The sequence below is a fragment of the Haliotis asinina genome, chromosome 1 (assembly GCF_037392515.1).
Source record: "Haliotis asinina isolate JCU_RB_2024 chromosome 1, JCU_Hal_asi_v2, whole genome shotgun sequence".
Classification (NCBI taxonomy): domain Eukaryota; kingdom Metazoa; phylum Mollusca; class Gastropoda; order Lepetellida; family Haliotidae; genus Haliotis; species Haliotis asinina.
In genome coordinates, this window is record NC_090280.1 from 38,183,293 (window position 1) to 38,207,669 (window position 24,377).

At 38.9% G+C, this 24,377-nt stretch overlaps 2 protein-coding genes across 3 annotated transcripts; one reads left to right on the forward strand and one right to left on the reverse strand.

Moving 5' to 3' along the window:
• Nucleotides 1-57: 57 nt before the first annotated feature.
• LOC137291079 (cilia- and flagella-associated protein 45-like) lies at nt 58-11,671 on the reverse strand. 2 transcript variants are annotated; one of them, XM_067822368.1, is made up of 10 exons: nt 11,543-11,652; nt 9,681-9,976; nt 8,878-9,022; nt 7,567-7,737; nt 6,627-6,974; nt 5,880-5,987; nt 3,930-4,237; nt 3,300-3,524; nt 2,840-2,930; nt 63-935 (listed from the first exon to the last, which is right to left on the reverse strand). In XM_067822368.1, the coding sequence occupies exons 1-9, from the start codon at nt 11,543-11,545 to the stop codon at nt 2,849-2,851; spliced, it is 1,686 nt and encodes a 561-aa protein (XP_067678469.1). In that variant the 5' UTR covers nt 11,546-11,652; the 3' UTR covers nt 63-935; nt 2,840-2,848. The 2 variants fall into 2 exon arrangements, with proteins under 2 accessions (XP_067678475.1, XP_067678469.1); XM_067822374.1 differs by lacking the exon at nt 2,840-2,930 and having other exon boundaries at nt 58-935; nt 11,543-11,671.
• Nucleotides 11,672-11,710: 39 nt separating this feature from the next.
• Nucleotides 11,711-22,927, forward strand: LOC137291185 (large ribosomal subunit protein mL39-like). The gene is made up of 9 exons (XM_067822477.1): nt 11,711-11,818; nt 12,758-12,955; nt 15,522-15,661; nt 15,786-15,885; nt 16,142-16,203; nt 19,485-19,745; nt 20,408-20,482; nt 20,984-21,031; nt 21,703-22,927. Exons 1-9 carry the CDS (start codon nt 11,749-11,751, stop codon nt 21,772-21,774), a joined length of 1,026 nt encoding a protein of 341 aa, XP_067678578.1. The 5' UTR covers nt 11,711-11,748; the 3' UTR covers nt 21,775-22,927.
• Nucleotides 22,928-24,377: the final 1,450 nt, after the last annotated feature.

The window sequence follows — 24,377 nt, forward strand, 5'->3', positions numbered from 1 at the left end:
TTGTCAGGTCAGAATATTTTTCCGAAAGAACACAGTGAAAAAGTCACAAAGGACGACATGTATTTGATTAAGAATTTTATTTCTTAGTGGTATAACACGAGTCTACAGTTTTCATCAAACATCAAAGAGGAAAGTAAGAATGATATGATATGTACAAGGATGTGATCACTGTAAATTATAATTACATGATTTCAACAGAAAAATCCTGCGAAAAGTGAAAAAGTGGATGTTTCTGTGTTGAATAAATATACTTCAAACACCTTGAAAAATTCTACTTTAAGTAAATGGCATTGGAAGTCTGGATGAATGACATATACTATGCAAAACAAGTTTCGTATCATCTTAGTCTTTTCATATGCCTATATTGTTAACATAGTCACATGAGAATAAGTTCCTTTACTTCTTTTGAATAGTATATGTTTTAAGAAAAATGATTATGTACAATATTTTACTGGAAACAACACTATTTGCACAATAACATATAGAATACTGATGATAAAATTATGAAAAAAAATGACCTTGAATTAGTAAGGTCGTTACAGTCTGGCTCTCATATGACTGGCCAGACAGTACTGACTGATATTTCAAAAGTTTGGGGGACAAAATATCAAACCACAAATAGTTTTGCCAAGATTTCACTCAAACCAAGTAACCAATCTTTCATGTTTGCAGTACCATAAAACAAAAAGACCACATACCAAAAGTGTCCTATTAAAGTACCAACATTTGATGACAATATTACAAGTAGCTCTTGCAGATTTGATTTGAATCTATATTGTGTTTATCATGTCACAAATATTTCAAAAAGTATATCACAATTTTCTTTGGATGGAAGATGTGTTCCCATGGCAACCAAAACTTAAACCATGATTTTTGCAGGCTGGTTAACCTTTCTCTCCACTTGGGAGAGATACTTCTCAGGAATCCCAGCTTCCCTGTTAAAACAAGCAAGAACATGTGTTAACATTTGGATTTTTAAAGTTAAACATACATGACAAAGGAGTAACGAGAATTAAAATGCTGAAAAACTGTTTTGTCGATCAAAATTAATCCCACTGGATCTTCATATATGATTTTTATAATCAGTGTGGCAGAAGTAAAGTATTGATCAATATACAGAATCATTGATACTGATAAATGATCTTTTAAATTTTACACTGATAGACACTTGGGGTGAAGTGATGGACTTCTACGGCGACTGATTATTTTTTCAGGTTCAGGTGCAAAACTTGTTGTATAAATTTAAGACTGAGCCTGTCTATCTTTTTCAAGAGACAAAACACCAAACATTGATTTTTTCCCTGGCAGACCATGTATTTTCTGGATCAAGTTAATTCACAGGCTGTTCTCCCCACCCAAATACTCATTTACTTGTCTCATTGTGTGTTGCTTTTGTTGCATGCAGTGACAAAAGTGAGTAAAATATGTTGATGTACAGATAATACCAATTCAACAAGGAAAACATAGAGAAAACAAATGAGCATAATAAACCAATAAGGGTATCACTGACTAGTCTGCTAGTTCAGGTTATTGTGCCACAAAACAGCAGAAGAAACAAAGAAGCATTGGGTGTGATAGTAACACACAACTAATCCAGTTTATATAAACCAATATGACTAAGGCTATAAAAGCAAACAAATAAAACCCACTCATGTTTTGCATATAACTTGCTGTTTCCATGTCTATTGCTGTTACCATTGTCAAAGTGCATTACCAGCACATTAAAAAACCCAAGAAGATCCAGGTTATAGTTCATCTTCAGTAACCACTTGTAACAAGAGGCAACTAATGGAATTAGGTGGTCCAACTTGCTGATTTTTATGCCACAAGGCATCATATCCCATTTGCATAAGTCAATGGTCATGATCACAGGATTGTCTGATTTCGATTGGTTTATTTAGAGACTGCCTCCATATAGATGAAATATTGCTGAGTGCAGAGTAAAATTAAATCTCCCTCGCTACAGTCATGGATACCAGCATGCTCATGGAAACGACAATTCCTAAACTAGGTCTAGGTCACTGCAAGGGTTACAGTTAGCCAGGTTCTGCAGCAGTAATTCAGGATTAATCGTCAAGTCCTGATTACATGATCATCAAACATTGAATAACAACATTATCATAATCATCAACCAACGGCTACACACTTTGAACCCTGCACTGACCTCTGCTCACTGAGTTCAGAAAAAGGCTGTCACAGGATGGCCAACCAACAAATCTAAGATGTTTTCACAAAGACATAATTGTGCTGTTTGTTGACTTTGTCCTGGGTAACACACTAAATGGTCAATGAGGCATTCAATAGTGTAGTCCATATGACGAGAACTTTTGTCTGGAAGTGGGGCAGCATTATCAGTATGTTCATTCACAGTATGTAGACTTGCAGAAGCTCGTCTTACTAGACCAGACAGAATTTTACAGGAGACGGGCTGCTGTCTGCTTAAAGTTCAAGACAGTAAATGTGAACACTGGAAGTATTTTCATCTGCTCAATGGTTCATAAATATTCAACAAATAACAGTGTTTAATACCATCTTAAGCCATTTTGTTGGTAAGCCTTAAACATCCTCAAGTATGGAGGGTCAAATATTTCCATTCTGTTTTGATAAGGACCCTGACATCGTTGGAAATCATTTTGAGTCTGATTCATACAGTCCAGTTATGGAAAGAAGCAACCATTCAATTTACTCCCCAGCAAGAAAATTTCAAAGCCTGTGACATCGCTTCTCAGATTATGCTGAATAGGTCCAGGGCATTTGTTAAAATAGAAAAGTGATATATGACTCTCATAAAAGAGGATGATGGACAAGACAGAGCAGCACTGTGGAGATTTGTTCGCACCACTAGATGTTACACGGCGACTGACTCCGGGTTCTCCAGCTTTGCCTGGTGGACAACATGGCGGAGGTATTTCTCCGGGATGCCAATATCCCTTTACAGAGGGAGGAGGTTAGTAAAGAAAGGTTAAAAGTCAGCTTAGGTTACTAAATGTTAGTAGGGCAGCATCTTCTATGGTTGGGCATGTTAATGGTGAAACAAGGTGAAAGAGAGATTGCTCCATCGATATTAAACCTGCATTTCTGCAAGGTTTGGAACTGCATATACTACAGTTATGAAGCTTAACTGACAGTTACTATGAGGCAATAAGATCTAGGTTAGTCAGCAGACTGGATTAAGTTGTTGGATGAAACAGGTCTGTAAGCATGGTGTTGTGATTATTAACAATTGCTACAGCTTAGTTTGTCAGCCAGAAGAGAATGCTTTACATCTGGGTTATTAAAACAGAATTACGACTACATACCTGAGTTCTTGGAGCTTCTTCCTCTTGACCTCCTCCAGTCTGTTCCGTCGGATACGTGCCTCTTCATCAAGTTTCACACCTTCCTCAAAGAAGTTGTTACGATCTCTGACCTTCTCTTGCTCCTTCTGGCGAATCTGGCGACGCACTTCCTCAGCATGTGTCAGTCGCTTCTTGCGAGTCGTCTCTTCCTCTCGTTGCTCCTTCTCCACCAGCTCCTTCTGGGCCCTGGAGAAGACAGAACAGACAGATCTCAACATGGATGGGTGGACTCATTAACTGGGGCATCACTGGTTACAGAAGTCATACAGCCAAGGACTCTTGGAACTTTCTCAAATTGTGTCTGACCAACATAGGCAACACCCTTTAAGCACTCTCAAATACTGCCAGACTGACATAGGGAATGCCATTAAGTGCCCTCTCAGGCACCGTCTTATCTACATTTGCATCATCCATGAAAGCACTCTTTCAAATTCTGTCCAAAAGACATAAGCAGCACCCATTTGGCACTCTCTGCGACATGTCTGACCTACACAGGCATATTCCATTAAGCACTCCTGCAAACAGTACTCTGCCTACATCAGCAACACCTACCTATACTCGTTCGAACTCTCCCATCAATACAAGACCTACCTAAGCACTCTTTCAAACTCTGCTCTCTCTCTCTGTGCCTGTACTGCGAGATAGTGTTCTTTCTGGGACATCTGCATACTGCGAGCTTCCTTAAGCAGTGATTCCATCTCTGCCTTCTTCTGTGCTTCGGCTGCCTCCTTCTTGCGCCATTCTCGCTCGGCTTGCTCCTGAGCACGTTTTGCTCTTAAAGCATCCCGCTCAGCCTGCTCGTCTCTTGCTCTCTCCTGCAAGGCGCGAAGTCTGGCAACTTCACGCTCCTTCTCAATGCGAATTCTTTCCTGCTCCTTTTCAAAAGCGGCTTCTCGCTCCTAAAGAACACATGACATGGATAGAAACATGTTTGCCGAGTGCATCTGGGGTCTCATTGAGATATAAAGATATATCTTTTGGAATTTACTTCCGGTAAAGAACAATAACAAATAGAACAAAATAGTTGTTGTTTTCTTGTTCTAATCATTGTGTATCCTTTGCATGAAGACAGTTCTAACTCCCAGAATTTGACACTAACTTAAACAGTTGAATAATCAGCTTCAATAACTGATGCGTACTGTTAGAGATAACACTAAATGTATCACTAACATCCCTTTGAGGAAGGCACACAGGAGTGAGTGAGTATAGTTTCACACCGCTGTTACCAATATTCCAGCATTATATCTCCCAGACCTTAATACAAACTTACTACAGCTGTAGCTAGTGTTGTAATGACAGATTGAATGATTGGATAATCAAGAAAGCAGCTGTGAATATCAAATAATCAGATAATGAAATAATCAGCTCCAATTATTCACCTGCTTATGTGAATGATAACCAGAACTAACATCCCTTGGAGGAAGGGACACAGGATGTTGTATTAACCAAGCCCTCACAATTTTAAGCATACTTATTACCCTTAAGATAAATTTGTTGAATTCTGATTGGTTAATAGCCAAAGCATATGAAACCATGCAGGCACATTTGCCAGGATGTATGAAGTGTACACTCCATCAAATCTGTCACATGACATACTACACGGGTTGTATGAATGACCTTAACCTTAGATGGAATGTGGCTTCCAAACGGCTGATCGCTTCAAAATTTCAGGGTTGACATATACAGTTATGACTATAAACAGAGTAATAAAATTGTTGCCATAATTTCTCATTTGTTTGTGTCAATAAATGTATTAAAAAAAACCAAAATGTTTCTGTATTTCACTCGTAATTTAACTTAAACCTGAAATTTGATCATTTTTATCATAAGCTAAGCCATCCCGAGTTACCTCTATGGCCGTTAAGGAAATACCATGGAAAAATGTTTTTGCATCTCATTCTGCCAAATGTTGAATGTTGTTTAAAGATACATTTAATCAAAAGATCTTAAGGGTAATCAATTCATCACATGGTGTTTTAAAAGAGTGTATGGGACTGAAGGACCCATGTAAATTCCATATTGGCTTCGGCTGCACCTCAGGAAATACAGAATTTACAAAGGGACTGTTATACGGGACTCTGAGACCCTTGTAAATTATGTATTGTGCCTCAGGAAATACATACTTTACAAGGGGCTTACAGTCCCGTACACCCTTTCAAAACACTGTGTAACTAATAATATACACTCTAAACCAAGGGATTAAAACCCCAAATCCAAATTTATCTAAATTTCTAATTTCAGAGCCAAGTTTGAATATGTCTTGACAGTGTGGCACTTTTCCCCTATCCTCAAAAATGAAGTCCAAATCTGTACTGAGTGAGTTTAGTTTTTATGCTGTTCTTAGCAATATTCCGGCAATGTCATGGTAGGGGACACCAGAAATAGGCTTCACACATTGTATCCATGTGGGGGAATTGAACCCCGGTCTTCGTCAGTACTGATTCTACAAATATTGAACCTATAGTCTTTAACTATTTTAAATATAGTCTTTAACTATTGTAATGGCTCACGTGGAACCATGGTTTGACAGTTGGCACTCACAGCTTTCTGTCTCTGGTATTCCAGCACTTTCAGTTCTTCTGCTTGCTCCTGAAGTTTCTTGACCTCTCGGCGCCGGATGATTTCATCATTAGCCTTGTTTAGCTCCTCCTGTGAAAGACATAAAATTCATTTTATAATGCTATAACCACTACAGTTTACAAATTGTATTAACACTACAGTTTACAAATTGTACTAATGTACTGAAGCAAGGAATTCAAAGCTACTTTCTGGTCTACTTTCTTCCGTCTGCTCACAGTCCCACAACTCTTCCTCTCCATGAGATGTGTATGTACTCCACTCCTGCTGCCCTCTCGAGCTCTGTCTGCTCCATCGTTCCTGCTAATCTTACCCCTCATCCTGAGACATTTCCACTCCACAGCTTGTTCTCAAGGTCTGTTGACTACCTTACTTCTGTTCCCGAGATATATTGACTACCCCTTCTACTGATAATTAAATTTGTGACTCTACCCAACCTTATAGAAACTGAGATCTGACTCTAACCATCCTACAGACCCAGAGATCTGTGACTCTACCCATCCTACAGGCCCTGAGATCTGTGACTCTACCTGTCCTACACTTTGTCAACACTACCCTTCCTACAAACTGAAATCTGTGATCGTACCCATCTTACAGTTTGTGAACTCTAACCTTCCTACTCACCTAAAGGTCTGTCAACTTGACCCTCCCACTCACGTCAGCTCCACTGACGCTGAGTTATATCTACCCCTTTCAACCCAACCCACTCACCCTGAGGTCAGTCTGCTCTGCTTTCCTCTTCTCCTTCATCTCCTGGTCTTCCTCCATGAGCTTGCCAATGTACTTCTGCATCTGTATGTTCTCCTGGTCCTTCCTCTCCAGCTCAAACAGACGCTCCTGCTCGTTCTCTTGGATCTGTTCCATCAGTTTCGCTGCTCCGATCAGCTGCTCATCCTTTTTCTTTCTCTCAATCTCCTCCTGGATGCGGATTGCATTCTGTCTATCCACCTCCATCATGATGTCCAGCCTCTTCTCTTCATCCGTCATCTCCTTCTTCACCTGTCCCTTCTCCAGGATCTGAGCATCTCGGATAGCATGACACTTGGCATTCAGGATAAGCTGGAACCACAGAACAGCTTGTTATAAAATAATACAACACCATTGAGTGGAGCTTACATCACTTATAAAAAGCTACAACGCGGGTGGGGCTTACAGCACTTACACAACAACCTTACAGCACTTATACAACAATACAAGACGGGTGGGTGGGGCTTACCTCTCTAGTAAAGCAATCCAACACCGATGGGTGGGGCTTACATCACTTATGCAACAATACAACACAGCTGGGTGGGGAGAAGTCAGGCTTGATGTAATGTTTTATACAACACAGGCATTCTCCAATACAACACAGGCATTCTCTCACACAATACAGTCCAGATACTGAGCAAGTGGTCAAGACAGACAGATGTTCCACTGATAAGGATAAGATTCCACTACTTCAAGAAAAGAGCCACAATGGATGAATTCAAGTTTTTAAGCAATATTCCAGCCATGGATGGGGACACCAGAAATAGGCTTCACACACTGCACCCATGTGGGGAATTGAAACTGAGTCCTCGGTATAACAAGTGAACGCTTTAACCACTAGGCTACACTACTGCCAGCATAATGGGAAGACAAGTAATCAACAAGTATGACCGCAGCAACTGACTTCATTGAGATGCTTGATTTCATCCTCCTGTTCCTGCCTCATCTCATTTGCCTTGGAAAGAAGATGCTCAGCCTTGTCCTTGGCTTCCTCCTCAAGGTCGTTCAGCTTCTCATTTCTCTGCCTGGCCAGGTCCATGGCCTTCATGTAATTCTTCCTCTCTTGGGCTGCATCCTGGAAGACAAAACACATCTTGCATCAGGGAAGGTTACTTAGGAAAGTCATTGAGCAGTAAACAGAGACTGGAAAACCTGAGTATATATGTAGCCTCTCTATGTCACAATGGAATTCACCCAAGAAGGTTAGAATTGATCTTCAGCAACCCAAGCTTGTCATAACAGACAACTAACAGTATAGGGTTGTCAGGCTTGCTGACTTGGTTGACACATGTATGTCATTGTATCCCCATTGCATAGACTGATATTCATGCTGTTGATCACCGGATTGCCTGGTACATTATTTACAGACTGTCGCCATATAGCTGTAATATTGCTGACAAACACAATGGAATTCCTTTTCTGCACAGCACCCCAGGTTTTACAGCTACCAGATAGAAAGTACATGAGTACATACTTGAGCCTCATAGGCAACTGGGTCATATTTCACAAAACTGTCATAAGAAGATATCTTATAACTTTCCTTGTAGCATTTGTACCTCCTAACCTGTAACATAGGATGTACAAATGCTACGAGAAAAGTTATGAGACCTTAACCTTAAGAGACTTTTGTAAAACGGGGCCCTGAAGTGATTGGATTGTTGGCATCCTTAATGCCTGTATCAGAATATGACACAGTGCTTCAGATGTCTGTCTTTCAAAGGGCCATCTTAGGTGCAAATTTCTTTCATTTCAAGATCTGTTTTTGTTTTTCACTCATTCACTGCTTCCAGAGATTATTTTGTTTTAGCAAGTCAGTGAAAACCAAGTTCAATGGAGAATCGACTTGATATTTCTTCATCTATACAATTTCTAAAATGCCATGAACACTATCTAAATTACCAACACAGGTTGTTCATGACTCGTGCAGACTTGGGCCCTTGGGCGATCTTAGTGCTATGACTGTTGTAACTCTATGTTGTAGTATGGGAGTTATGATAGTTGTAATGCTATGATTACGCGTTAAACACGGCCCTGAGCCATATTTCGCAAGCAATCTTAGTAGTATGGCAGCTACAACTCTATGTTAAGGTATAGTGTTACTTGTGAAGGCTTTGTGAAATGCAGACCATGTATACTGACAACTTAAATAAAGATCCTTGTTTCCATCGGAAAGTTGTCATTTATTTTTATCAGATTTTCTTCTGACATTAATTACCAATGCAGCTTCCTTTGCCATCTTGAGTGAATCACTGTGGGCCTCTTTTTCAGCCTTGGAAAATGTGCGAGCTGCGTGAAGTATTCTTTCAAAGTCTCTTCGAGACAGTATCATGGTTTGGCCAGATGGATCCTCTGTGGGGACACTGATGAAGACAAAATACATGATGAAATCTTACTGAAGATGAAGCTTCTGACATGTAAACAAAATGATGACGAAAACGGAGATATATCTTCTGTGGAGACACAAAAGTTGACATACACACAATGAAAAGGGAAATATATTTTCTGTTGGTATGCTGAAATAGACAAAAAAACATGACAAATGTGGGGATCAATAATTATTATATTGCCTTCTATTTAAGACAGGCTAATGTACCAATGGCCTTATGTAAATATATGTCTATATCAGATTATGTTATATTTACAGATGTAATTGTTTATTGTTGTTTCTTTGTGTGTAATGTGTGTGCGTACCAGGGATACTATATATATTTGATAACGCTATGAATATTTTGTGGATTGGGACCCTAGTTGGAAGGATTTCCACCCATAACCCCCAGTATTTTTTTAAGTATCATTATATCCCTGAGAATACATTTTTTTTAAAATAAATAGTGACCCTAACCCCTCGAAATAATCCTAATAAATAGAATTCATTTGAAGCAGGGCTTATGGATGGAACTATTGCCTCAAATTCCTCGGCGTGATGAGTACACACCGTAACAAGTTGGCTATTCAACCACTCTCATTCAATGGAAAAGCTGCATCTTGTTAAACTTAACACTGAAAAAGTATTCTTACATGAGATTTCGGATGAGATCCTTTGTGATGACCTGTACTGTTTCTCGGTTACTGGGTTTTCCATTTCTCCGTTTGTCATTCCTCTGTTTGGCCAGAGTTTCCAGTGAAACATCCTGTGTCCTTTCTCCATTCCACATCTCCTTTAACATCTCATTCCTCTTGGACACCCGGTTGGGCTCTCCGAACAACGACTCATCTACCTGGGACGTGTTACTGATCACACGATACTGACGGGTTTTAGCTCTTTTGGATGACGAGGATGATGAAGCGTTGGATACTGAGATAGCGCTTCCAGGCTGCAAACAACATCAACACGTAAGATATTGTAATTTTGATGCAGAGGAAAGACTTCTGCCCATATCCCCGACTCCATTAATTTCATTCTTGTCAATCATATCACCTGAATTCCTCATCTGAGAAGTATGAGGTTTAACATATTTCTTTATTTCTTCTAAAAATGCCACTCAAAGAAACTTTTCCTCATTGTTAATAATGAGCCTTCTGTGTATTGGCAAACAAACCAGGCTATGAAAAGTCTTTGTTACACTTGAGAGCACACCTACCAGCCCTAACCGAGTTCAGTCTCTTGAGTGCATGGTTTGAAGGGAAGTAAACACAAGTACAAAATATTACACTTTTGATTACACAATCAGCAATGTATATGGTATGTCATGAATAAGAGATAATTGTGTTTTAATTATATTTGTTATCTTGTTTGCATGTAAAATATAAACCATATAGGCCACTAAACAAATTTTGCATTGTATTAAATTCTGCATATAATAAGATAACCTAAACGATACACCAATACATGTACAATTTTAACGAACTCAATACATATCTGCAGAGAAGGGACATACTGAACAAAAAATGTTTGCACGCATATATTTTACTCAGATACCAACTGTCTGTCATAACAAAGTAGGCGGAATGTTTTTTTCAACAGGGTGATAATATCCGAGCTGGGATACTGGTTGACTTCTCCCATATTTGTGTGGTTTTTGCACAAACTCCTTCCTTAGTAACCATTTGCAACCTTTTTAGCTGACATTTTAGCTAACATGTTAAACCAAATAACAGTTTGGAGGCTCCCTACATGATGACTTAAAATGCATGCTCATTGGCAACATGTGTTTTCTTTTGAAACTGAAGAACTGAAGACATTTATTGAAGTATCTGTTGCAAATGGGCCAAAATAGATATCACTGATGACTTTGTGTCAGGCCTTTATGGAATTTATTTGTTATATTTTTCCATAACAGCTGTTTGCATTATGAAATTCATTTAATCCTTTTCTAATATTAACGCTAACAATCCCTCTATTATATTATTGAGTTTCAATGCAAACAAGGCAGGTAATTTAAGTTCTACAGGTATTAACAATCAAGGTATGTCCTAAATAACCTTAAAAGTCAGGCCAGTAGCCTGCTGAAGCCAAGAATGTGGCAGTGATCAACCTGGAGATTTTATCATTGTGTTTGAGAGTCCAGATCTATGACCAGTTTGATACCTATCTGAAATACTGTCACTCCGTACAGGCTGTTTGATTTCAAATATATGGATCCTTACCCTAGTTACGGTCTAAGTAGAGGTCGATTCAAAAGGATGGGAACCGTGTGGTATGAAACAAACGTTGTTATATAAAAAGCTAATGCGGCAAATGAAAGCAGAGTCAGAGTGTTAAATTTGGATGAGAGTAGGTATTGAAAATGAGAAAACGTAGTGAAAAAAAGACCAAACCTAACAGTAACATACACCAGACCGTGGCAGACGGTCACCGACTGAAAGATGTAAATAAATGTCACAACTTAAGTAAACCATCGAAATATTAGATGGCATTGTATACATGACCACATACTTACCATGGTTGTTCAACGTATTATTATGATTCCGCCCCTAAACCGTGTTTACACCCCGTTCTTTTCCCCAAATGTTCTCAGTTACACCATTCGTTGTCCTGCAAGTTATTTACATCGATCGTAACCATGGACACTGGGCATGCGCGAGGCTGCCTTTCCGGCTTGAGGCAAGAGTAGACAACTCTCACCCGACAGTTCCGGCAACGAAAATGGCAACCAACACGTGTAGAAGGGTTCAGTTACTTCTAAGGAATACGTACATGCGGAAGCGATGGTCTAGTAAGCATTTACTTCCACAGACACCAAATATCATTTCTAAGTGAGGACTGGGATCCACAATGTTATTCCTGCATCTTTGATTCTGGATTTGATCGTCAATAGCCACTGGTGTCACTGTCAAAACATGACCAATCCAAGGTGATGTGATGTAATTTGTAAAGTTTGTGGTGCTGAATTCTAGAGGTTGGCCACAGCACCACTTGGTGAACGACACTTCAGTTAGTCCTTGAGGCTGATATAGATGAAAACGTGTGGCATATTTAAGCATGTTTACGCAAAGAGTCTTGGAATGTGTGTTTGTATGTGGGAGGCATGTAAAAATGCTATCTGGCAATAAAATGCGTCAAGTGTAAACTTTGAAGCTAGTTGAAATTCAGGAGAGACACAACCATCGCCATGATCATGTGTGTCAGTTTATTTTATACCCCAAAATGAAACAACTTAGGTAAACCATCGAAAAAAATCAGATGACATTGTTTACATGTACCTTAAACAGAGATTTGTCTCAGAGAGCTATTATTGCCATTTTTTTTTTCAGCATGTTTTAACTGTAGGGCATTGCTATTTGCTTGAAACAATGCTAATGCGATGTTGAATTTTAAGTAATTACTGTGTAGGAAAACTGATAAATGCTTTGAGGACTATTATTCTTGTATTGTCAAGCCACAAATGGAGATGATACTTTTAATAATGGTGGAAATAACTTTGTTGCACCAAATGGAATCTGAAGTATTTTATTTCTGTGATTGTCAATATGCTGGACACACATGTATTAAGTACTCACTTTTCCAGTTTCTTGAAATATGTTCATGAACATGATGAATACTGATCATGGCCATACAGCCATGTGGCTCAAAATGAAATTTGTTGTATATCGCAAATAAACAATGTTTCTGAATTCTGATCTATTAGTTATCCCTAATTTTAACTGCATTTCAGGATCCTTTTGTGCACAGACCACGTTATCAAATGCAGAAATTAGGAAGAAAAGAAATGCAATATTTGATGAAGAAAAAAAGAGGCAACTGTCTCTCATCAGGCGGATTGAGAAGATTCAAGTGCAGTGTGTTGGACCCCCAGAGGACTGCTCCCTTGTCATGAACCGTGACCTCTCCACGCCCTTCAACTGTGCCATGCGTATGTGGATGATGGCAGTTTCCAGACTGATTTGGGCAAAATTCCTATTTGAACATAGAAAAAATACCATTAAATGCTCTAGAATTTTCGTCTCTTTTGGATGTTAAAGATTCTCAATATGTATCTATATATATGGACTTGGTAGCTGCATGACAAAATTCACATGTATCAATAATTAATTGAATTAATTATTTTGATAAGTTATTATTAAGTATAATTAGGACATATGAAATAGCAGTGCAGTTGATTATTCTGTAGATTTAGGCTGGCTAAAATGATTGATAATCAGAAAAAATTGTTATATGTATAGCATTGATAATATTGTGTGTAAAAATTTGTGATGAAATATGCACAAAGTTAGATCTGTATTTGTGACTTCATTCATTCCAATTTGGTTCATAAAGTGATGATCCATGGGCTTCACACACTGTACCCAGGTGTGAGCCACACAGTGGAATAGTTAGGAATAGTAATTAATAGATCTTATCCCTTTCTTTCACACTTTTTAGGACTAGCTAATGATATACGGTGAAACCTGCCAACACTGGTACCTGTTCTATCCAGCGCACTGTCAAAGCAGCATAAAATTTTGGTCCCATCATTTTACAAGGTTGTCATGATCATTAAAGCATTGTCTAGTCTGGCACCTGTCTATTCTGTACTCGGGCATGTCTTTCCGATCCCAACAAGCAGTTTAACTGTAATTAACACTGTCTGAACTGGTATGAGAAGGAGCAATCCAATGAAGGACCCCTAATCCAATACACTGATTAATCCTCTTGGCATGTCAGATAACATGGAATTAGTGATTAGTCGATGAATAAAACATTCTAAGCCAGCTTGCAGAGTTTCCACTGACTCAGTTATTTATCAGACACTGTTTCCAGCGACCTACAATTTTACCTGTCGTGAATGATATTTGCCAGTTATATCCTATTACAGTCATCTTCTCCATAGCAATTAAATCATGGGGTTTTCCATAAAAAACTGCCCAGCGATCACAGCCCTTCACATCATCGAAAATATCACATCAACAAATCTTCTGAAATTCAGTTTGGATTGCAATTAACAGTGTTTATCACACACATCCATGGTTTTTTAGTTTCTGTAAACATGCAGGGTTTTCTCAATAATAATGAGACGGATAAAGAAACACCATAATAACTTATAAAAGATAACTTTATCATGAAGACCTACCATCAGTCAAGCACTTACAATGTTTGCTGTGATGCGTGCGTAAATACCGCCATCTGAGAATGTATGATGTCAAAAAACACACTATATTAGTTTCAATCTCATTTTCATTCATTGAAACCATTTAGAGTAACCAAAGATGTATATATGTGTTTGCTGTAACAATGGGGAAAACGTGAATGAAATGGCTTTACCTCATTCCATCTTTCCGCTTACCACGTTCATGAGATTCTGTTTTTCATGCTTGTTTCACTTTATTCTCCACAATAAGAAACAGATTACAGCTTCACATCCATGGACCTGGAGACCTGTGTTAGTGACTCATTGAAGTCATATTTGACAATTAAATGGCAAAGTTTTGTTTTTAGAATCGAAGTGTTATGTATACGATGGGAAGTCAGCAGTGACTTATGCAAATGTCTCCAATGTAAAATATATCCAGCCAAAATGCTTGGCGCTGTCAGAGACCATATAGTAATATATGCAATATGTTGCATACACATTGCATTATACCAATACGATAGCAATATATATTATCTCTAAAATAACTGCTTAAGATATAAATTATTCTGATAATGGAATAGAAATTGCTATATCATCAGATCATGTTTAACTGAATCAACGGTACATATATTGGACGAAATCATTGATGCACAGCTGATTGCTATTTCCGGCTTAGTTAAATAACAGGTAGCATAACAAGAACAACAACTGAATAATCATATCTCGTTGCGTTTGATTGCAATTCTCCCGTACATGCGCTGTATAATTAGGCCATAAAGAGATTGACAAATGTAAATGGCAGCTCTGTTGGAAAATGATTTCACAGTCTAATCCGGCTCCCTGTGCAAACCAGCATTTTATTTTGATCCTGTGGATCACTGGAGATCATAGTGATCAATAATTGTTAAGTAAAAATCAGTTGAACGTTGATAAATATCAGAGACGTAACTTGGAGCAAATTTGTCAAAAATGTTTGTTATGTAATATCTTTTACATCATCAGTGAGTAGCGTCATGTTTGTACACGAATTAACAACATAAAGTCCAGTCAGAGGCAGACCATGAATAAAGCCCTAAATTTGAATATTCTGTGAGAAAATGAAACCTTTTTCTGTCACAAAATTTAATGTATGATTATACCATTAACACAGTTTTCATATCGATAATCATTCATAATTATTTCCATGAATGATGTTTCTGATTATTGATTATATTAGTCAGCCCTCTATGTTTTAGGACTTATGGAATTTTGGGGAAACCTAATTATAAAAGGTTATGTAAGATTTATTTGAAAACTATGTTCACATGGAAACATCCTTAGTATAAACCCCTCACTGGTTGTGTATCTTTGCAAAATGTTGTCTGTGCAGATATCCAGGAACTGCTGATGACCCGATCAGCCCTTGCCTTGGTAAATGGTCAACCGTGGGACATGCATCGGCCACTTGAGGAGGACTGTCAGGTTCAGTTTCTGCACTTCCGAGACGAAGATCCACGGATACTCAATGATGTGGGTTGCACTTGGTACTGATTTGGGTTGGGTATTGCCAGGATATTCATTTTTTTCATTTAGCAATATGTTGTGATACATGTTGCAATATGCATTGCAATTTTTCATTGTTTTTTGCCTCCAGGCTTTCTGGCGTACCTGTTCCTTCATCCTAGGTCACGTGATGGAGACAGCTTTCAAGGATGATGTAAAAGTGGATCTGGTCAGCTTTCCTAAACCATCTGGTAGGTTGTGTTCATCTGAATGTTACCAGTTCACAGTTACTGTTCGGTTGTACCTGATGATGTTGCTAGAACAACCTGTGAAATGTTGTACTCAAGATTAGAAAGAAGATGTAACCAAGAAAAATCTGTATGTTCAAGGAGGTTGGATAGGAGAGGTGCCGGTGATTCCTGTTTTCATTGTATATCTTTGAATGATCAAGCTGTTTCGTGCAAAATATTGTCATTCATGTCGTGTGTCATGTTTGTTTTGTTGCAGTATCAAGTGGGAGCTTCGTACATGACATAAGTCTCAGCCTGCGTGACTGGAAACCCACCACAGTAAGTTGTTTTAGCAATATTCAAATAGTATCACTATGGGGGACACCTGATATGGGCTTCACACATTGGCGTCATGTGTTGAATCAAACCCAAGTCTTTGGGATGACAGGCGAACCCTTTAACTAGGCTACTGCATCACCCTAATGTGATTGGCCCACCCACTCACTCTCGCTGTCAGTACTATTTTCATAGGACGAGAAGCAGAAGCATTTTACCACATCTGACATTGTGGAGGATAGGCCTAGCAACACTTCCACTGCAACATGTCAGATGTCATTTTTGTTCACTTAATGCACAGCCAAACATCTCAGTTGTATCAATATAATTTCTTGGTCCCAACAAAATCCTTCATTGATTATCACTACTTTTCCTTATCCTGACTCATGCTTAATTGCTTATCTCCTCTTCCTGGCGAAGACCTGAAATCCCTTGAAGTTCCCTTTTAGCAGAAGAGGACATAAAATTCACAGTCACCCATGAGTTACCTCCCCTCCCACGCACAACAGCTGTTTAGGACCAGGCATCTTAGTTGATACACACAGCGTGGCTGGCTGAGTCAGGAAGGCAGAGAGAGACAAGGCAGTGCGGTTGGACTGTACATTCCTGAGCCCTGATCTAGACCGCACATGCTATATAAAACATGCACGTGTGTTGCGGGTATTCCCTTTAGGCACTAATATACAATGGAATTTGGTCAAGGTTGTCACATACATCACTGCTATCTACTATTGTTTAAGAAATGTATGTATGTATTGGATTTATTCAGGCAGAAAGCTGACATTCCGTACATTTTCAAAACATTATAATAAGAAGAATCTGTTCATTTTCAAATCGCTTTAAGAGGTCTTTGTATAGATTTTCCTGCAATTCAGTATATATGCACATTGAGTGTGTTATCTAATTCGACCAATACAGTCATGCAGTCATATTCAAGCAGGGTATTTGGCCTCAAAATTATAAGGAATTTGGACTCACTGTTTTGAAACTGATAAATCCATCCACTGCAGGTAATAGCACATTTTCGGCACAGTAATTTCATTTTGAGTACAAATTCCAACGAAAATAACACTTAAACTTGCTCCATATAGAATACACAAAATGCAGCTTCAAACCTTCCCGGAAGTGCTACTAGAATGTTCAACAACCAGCGTACTCTGTCTGCCACACTGTATGAATGAAACCTATGTTTGTGATAGATTCATGTGAAAACAAACCCTGCTTGAATAAACTGTGTTAATTTCATCTGGATGATGGTAATTGAGGCTTTACGACAGCGTAAACAGTTTCCTGTAGAAAACCCAGATAAGATAATTGTGACACTTCAACTAAACATACTTTTCAGTTTTACAGGATTCCAGACTGGGTTTGTTTACTGTGACCTCCCTTGTCAAGATTTCTACAGACAGTCATTAATCTTCATTTATGGTTTGGCACAAAGTAAAGTGTTAAGATAACACAAATTATGTTAATACAAACAATGTTAGAGTGGAGAAATAGTGTGAGTTAAGCTTCAGATGGAAAGGGTTGCTAACATGGCCGCCATCTGTAAATGATGATGCCAGCCATAGCAACAGTTAGTACACGCATGCGCAAGCCATGACTCATTACTCTCCTCGCTCTCAGCAGAAGGCAGACTAAAGAGCCTGCCTGGGCCAGATATAAACAGCTGTGGCACCTTGTCAGCTGATCGGCCTTGATACTCTCTTTCTCCTTATCGCCCGACGAGGGCAGCTTGAGTTACCAGAAATCTAAATTACGGCGATAGGTTTTTCAACTGTTTCAGTCCTTTTACTATATTTATGTCCTATGCGGTATTTGGTTTATGTTTATGTGTCACAATTTGTTTATTTGTGGTTATTGGGTGTAGATATGGCACATATTTCGCCAACCGAGACTTAGTCTCCGTTGACCCGCTTCGGCATGTAAGCCCTTATATTCTTCCACTCTTTGCTGTGAAATTTGCAGAAATTTATCTGTTTCACGTGACTTGTGGAAGCCAGACGCTCAGCAGAGTATAATGGTGGAAAGTCCATGCACACGTCTTAAACAGACTAGCATGAGTGATTATGACCCTGTACTCTTAATGAAGATACCTTTGCATGAAGAGGGGTCGCAACTAGTCTCGATTGCTATATCTTGACATTTAGTTGCATCAGAAACTAGCAGAATGCTAGTTACTTTTGATGTCATCTCGTACCAGTCAATGAAGTCGTCTACGAAAGACAAGTTCAACTGGATGTGATCCCCCTAGAATCTACAATGAATATTAGAAAGGACAGAACCGAATTATCGCCGTTACATGTTCCTGTTAGGGGGGAAAATTATTGGACGTAATTTTGAACAGCCAGCAGAATCCAGCGTGGCCTGACCCACTGCTGTTTCTGTTGGATTCAGTAAGCAATTCAGCATGAGTCAGGATAAGGAAAAATATGTAATTTTCTGAATAAAATTGATATTTTATACTTATCCTGATTCATGACGGAAGCCCTCCCAGCCGCCCCTCAGAGACACGCTGAATTCTCATATTCTCGTGTCGGGCAATTATAGGAGAGAGTGAAGCATCATGGCCGATCAGCTGACCATGTGCGCTGGAGGGGAGGTAACTCATGGGTGAATGTGAATTTTACGTCCGCTTCTTTTAAAAGGGAATTTCAAGGGATTTCAGGTGTCCCACTACCTTCGCCAGGAAGAGGAGATAAGCAATTAAGTGTGAGTCAGGATTAGTATAAATTATCAATTTTATTCCGAAAATTACATATTTGAACCCTTTTAACTGGATATGGATGTCTCGATATTTTTGGATATCTCAATGTGATTTCATGGTCACGACAAGCAAAATTACCCTTTTAACTCAATACATGCAAGTAAAGTGAATAGACACCTACCTTTCTCAGACAAGAATCCATCTGAACTGTGACTGTCTCCACATGTTTACACACACGTAGCAGCATTAATCAAGTGTAGCGGTAGTGCAAGTTAATTAAGGTTAACTAAGTTGTGGTTGTCACTAGTTTGTTTATCTAATTAGGATGTACCTCCCAATTTCAACTGGACACTTCTGATAATGGATTATAGTATTGAATCAGAACATAATCAACCAACGCCCTGGACGTCCTGACTCGATTTCTTTCATGTTGGTGTGTGATTATATGCACAACTCAGATGTGTTGCTATTCAAATAAGTCGATATTTTCTCCTGGTCCATAAATATCGAGACAACAGTGTTCACCTGTATTTCTATGTACACTTAATCATGGTACGTGTTGATCTGTATGCTCCAGGTCGAAATGAACTGCCTCAGCCGTATTGCATACAAACTACGACTAGAAGACCTCAAGTTTGAACGCCTGGAGGTCGATGCCTTGGTGGCTGAGAGGCTGTTTGAAGACAATTTGTTCAAGAAAAGTCAAGTACCACAGATTGCTGCCAAATCCAAAACTGGGTCGAAAGTGACCTTGTACAAGATGGGCGAGCACATTGACATGTCCAGAGGGCCACTTATAGCGAGTACCAGCCACATCGGGCGGTTCAGTGTCACATCGGTGAGTTGAGTCTCCCAACCGATGATGAACTCAAAGAGACCACCAATTTAAGATAAGATAAGATAAGATAAGATAAGATAAGATAACACTTAAATTTTACAAGGGAAATTTGTCTTACAGCACACCAGATCACAGACTACATAGTTCAGATAGCAGATAACAGCAGTAAAAAAAATAAGTTAATTATAACACTCATTGAAATATATACAACACATATATACAGTTAACACACATTGTGCATGGCAAATTTGCTATTGACAATCACTAGAGGATGGAAAAATATTTGAAATAAATCATCATTAACACATTTGTTGTAAAGTCTAATGCTCGTTGATATTGTATTGTATGAAGGACTGTTGAGCATGGTTCTATCTCAGCAGCGGCAGGCAGATACATTGTCCTGAAGGCAAAAATTTATGCTGTGTTTGCCGTTCAGAAATGGAGCTGAGACTATCAAAAGTTACACCAGTTATTGTGCCAAAACTTATAATTATCTACAGTTTCGATTCCTACTTCATTTATGACAAGAGGTGATAATGTGGTAAGATGATAAGATTATGTGCATTTAAAACAGACAGCAAGTGTCCAGAACATAGAACACAGTGTGTTGTATCAATTCATGTCTGTTGTAAGTATTTTCTGTAATTTTTATGGTATTTAAGATCCATCCAGTTGAATGTCCAGAACATGGTCACCTCCAGCGTGTCCAGGGCGTGGCTCTCCCCACACAGGTCAAGGTAATTCACCAGTCGTATTCTGTGCCTGCTGTCATTTGAAACTAAACCTGTGAAGATCCAGGTTAGAACTGATATTCAGCACTCCATGCTTGTCGTAAGAGGTGACCAATGGGATCGGGTGGTCACTTTGACACGTCATCATATCCCATAGATTGATGCCGATGATATCCAGAATCATTTATCCAGACTCAATTATCTTCTGTAGCCATGTATTTTTAAATTAGAATATTGCTCCTCAGTAGTCGTAAGAGGCAAATAACAGTCAGGCTCCTGACTTGGCAGTAACATGGTGCATCCAGCTGCATAGACAGATGCTCATAGTGTTGATCACTGGATCTTCTTAGCAACAATCATGTCTAAACCCAGGCTTTTTTCTATAAAAGTAGCTACACCGCTTGAAGTCATTCATCTACATAAATGATATGTGACAGATGTACAGAAATGTCTGATGCTCGTAGAAGAAAATAGTCCTTTGTTTTTGATGACTAAATGTTCTTACAGATGCACCATTGGGCTTATGAATATATAGTCAAGCGAGCAGCACAACCAGTGAGTATTTCTGTATTTGAGAGGTTTGGGTCTTCTCCCTTTGTCTTACCAGGATCTCATGGATATTGGTTTGAATAATCCTTGAAGGAAAAAATGCTGCATCTGTTTGTACATTAATCAAAATATTAGACATTACAGAACAAATCTTATATGTTTATGGACTTTGTCTGAGCACCTGATAATAAACAAGAACATTTTGTGTCATACTGATTTTTGGTGCTTCTGCTGAAGTTGTGAATGAGAATTTGTGTGTGAGAATTTGTCTCCAGCAACAAGTGCTTGTCCAGAGAGGTAACTAATGCTCATGATGTCAGTCACATGTTTGTGATGCTCAGACTCACTTATTTACACGGAAAGAGCTGCAACATTTCAGAATAACGGTTAGATGAACGCGAGCAATTGCCAAGGCATTAGCCAGCATGAGTTTGATGAAATGAGGGATGCTGGGTAGCCAAGTGGTTAAAGTGTTCGTTTCACATTAAAGACCCAGGTTCAATTCCCCACAAGTGAACTGTGTGAAGCCCATTTCTTGTGTCCAGTGCCGTTATGTTGCTGGAACATTGCTAAATGCAGCGTGAAACTAAACTCGCTCGACTGATGAAGTTAATTTTGAACAGTTCATTTCCAACTTGCTGAAATGTTTTTTTTTCTGTTGTTTTCTTTTTTTTCAGAACCAAGCCCCCCTGCTTTCCACATATTCATTGTCTCAGGACCAAGATGTGAAAGATGTAGCTGAGGTTTAGATACTGTGGACAATCATGATGCAGCTGAGGCAGTGATTGGCTGCAGTCATGAAATTGTGCTTCATTTAATTGGATGGTGACAGTTGGATGTGACCGTTCGTTGCAAATGTCTGCGTTTGTTGCAGAAGCCTATTGATGTGACTGTTTATCGCAGAGGCCTGGTAATGTAGAGATGGCAGAATATGAGACTGTCATCATATGAATCAGAACTAACAGAAACCTATAGGACCTTAAGTCTGGCTACTTCCAGTACAGAGCTGGTACTCATTCATCTCCCTTTGTGTGTGCCAACTCTTGATATGCAAGACACGGTCCAGGTTACCACCCATACCCAATGTCCAGTGGCAAGCATATTTTCAAGAACCAGATTGTGATTGAGAAATCATCAAATGTGACTTTACTGGACCAAGTGTACTACCGTTCTTAACAGTCGTAACAGTTTATTAGCTAATTTGGGGATGGTTTGATATAAACGTTTCTCATTCCTGCAAGGGTTATTGGTTCATTCTTGTCCACTTACAACAGGGAGACCATTCGAAAAGGTATGAAATGGTGTTTGTCACTGATAGTACTAAGGTCTTGTGAAGTACCCTGACCTACTTACAGGCCTTCATGGATTCTGATTTTGAATCCTAGGTCAACCTGACCCTCAATAGTGGTACCCTGCAAAAACCTGCATTACTTTGTGCTCTGCTACCACATGATGCCGCTGTGCCGGGATGTAACTGTAATATTGTGCAAAGCGACGATGATTTATTCACAGACAAGATGCCACAGGGTCTTGTAGCATTCTGATATTGTGGTGAAAGCTCAGATGATATAAGGCAAAATATTGAAGTATGTAAAAAATATATGGAAAATATTTGACAGATTTTGTCAGAAAAACAGCACATGTATTTAAAAGCAAACATACACTTTGTAACAGTAATATCACTTATTTGAGCTTGTGAGGAATTAAGGTGAGAAAATAAAAGTGGTTTCTATGGCAACAGTGACACCCAAGTTTTGATGGGTTGCCATGGTTAGCATTATCAGCGGTGATATATTCTTTTACAGAGTGGAAATGTGGCAACACTGGAAAACACTGATGGTTATATTGATTACTGCTGTAAATATAGTGCTGATTCAGTATGAATAAAATAGCAGTAATAGGTATTAGTGTTTGTTTGAATGTAGATGTCTGCATTATCAGATGGCAGAATATGAGACTGTCATCATATGAATCAGAACTAACAGAAACCTATAGGACCTTAAGTCTGGCTACTTCCAGTACAGAGCTGGTACTCATTCATCTCCCTTTGTGTGTGCCAACTCTTGATATGCAAGACACGGTCCAGGTTACCACCCATACCCAATGTCCAGTGGCAAGCATATTTTCAAGAACCAGATTGTGATTGAGAAATCATCAAATGTGACTTTACTGGACCAAGTGTACTACCGTTCTTAACAGTCGTAACAGTTTATTAGCTAATTTGGGGATGGTTTGATATAAACGTTTCTCATTCCTGCAAGGGTTATTGGTTCATTCTTGTCCACTTACAACAGGGAGACCATTCGAAAAGGTATGAAATGGTGTTTGTCACTGATAGTACTAAGGTCTTGTGAAGTACCCTGACCTACTTACAGGCCTTCATGGATTCTGATTTTGAATCCTAGGTCAACCTGACCCTCAATAGTGGTACCCTGCAAAAACCTGCATTACTTTGTGCTCTGCTACCACATGATGCCGCTGTGCCGGGATGTAACTGTAATATTGTGCAAAGCGACGATGATTTCTTCACAGACAAGATGCCACAGGGTCTTGTAGCATTCTGATATTGTGGTGAAAGCTCAGATGATATAAGGCAAAATATTGAAGTATGTAAAAAATATATGGAAAATATTTGACAGATTTTGTCAGAAAAACAGCACATGTATTTAAAAGCAAACATACACTTTGTAACAGTAATATCACTTATTTGAGCTTGTGAGGAATTAAGGTGAGAAAATAAAAGTGGTTTCTATGGCAACAGTGACACCAAAGTTTTGATGGGTTGCCATGGTTAGCATTATCAGCGGTGATATATTCTTTTACAGAGTGGAAATGTGGCAACACTGGAAAACACTGATGGTTATATTGATTACTGCTGTAAATATAGTGCTGATTCAGTATGAATAAAATAGCAGTAATAGGTATTAGTGTTTGTTTGAATGTAGATGTCTGCATTATCAGATGGCAGAATATGAGACTGTCATCATATGAATCAGAACTAACAGAAACCTATAGGACCTTAAGTCTGGCTACTTCCAGTACAGAGCTGGTACTCATTCATCTCCCTTTGTGTGTGCCAACTCTTGATATGCAAGACACGGTCCAGGTTACCACCCATACCCAATGTCCAGTGGCAAGCATATTTTCAAGAACCAGATTGTGATTGAGAAATCATCAAATGTGACTTTACTGGACCAAGTGTACTACCGTTCTTAACAGTCGTAACAGTTTATTAGCTAATTTGGGGATGGTTTGATATAAACGTTTCTCATTCCTGCAAGGGTTATTGGTTCATTCTTGTCCACTTACAACAGGGAGACCATTCGAAAAGGTATGAAATGGTGTTTGTCAC

Coding starts and splice junctions, on each gene's coding strand:
- LOC137291185 (XM_067822477.1), top strand. CDS start 11,749: ATGGCAACCAACACGTGTAGAAGGGTTCAGTTACTTCTAAGGAATACG. Junction 16,204..19,484: donor GTGACTGGAAACCCACCACA/GTAAGTTGTTTT, acceptor TGTATGCTCCAG/GTCGAAATGAACTGCCTCAG. Junction 19,746..20,407: donor GGCGGTTCAGTGTCACATCG/GTGAGTTGAGTC, acceptor ATGGTATTTAAG/ATCCATCCAGTTGAATGTCC.
- LOC137291079 (XM_067822368.1), bottom strand. Junction 5,988..6,626: donor CAGAGCAGACTGACCTCAGG/GTGAGTGGGTTG, acceptor TGTCTTTCACAG/GAGGAGCTAAACAAGGCTAA. Junction 3,525..3,929: donor GAGTTTGAAAGAGTGCTTAG/GTAGGTCTTGTA, acceptor TGTCTTCTCCAG/GGCCCAGAAGGAGCTGGTGG.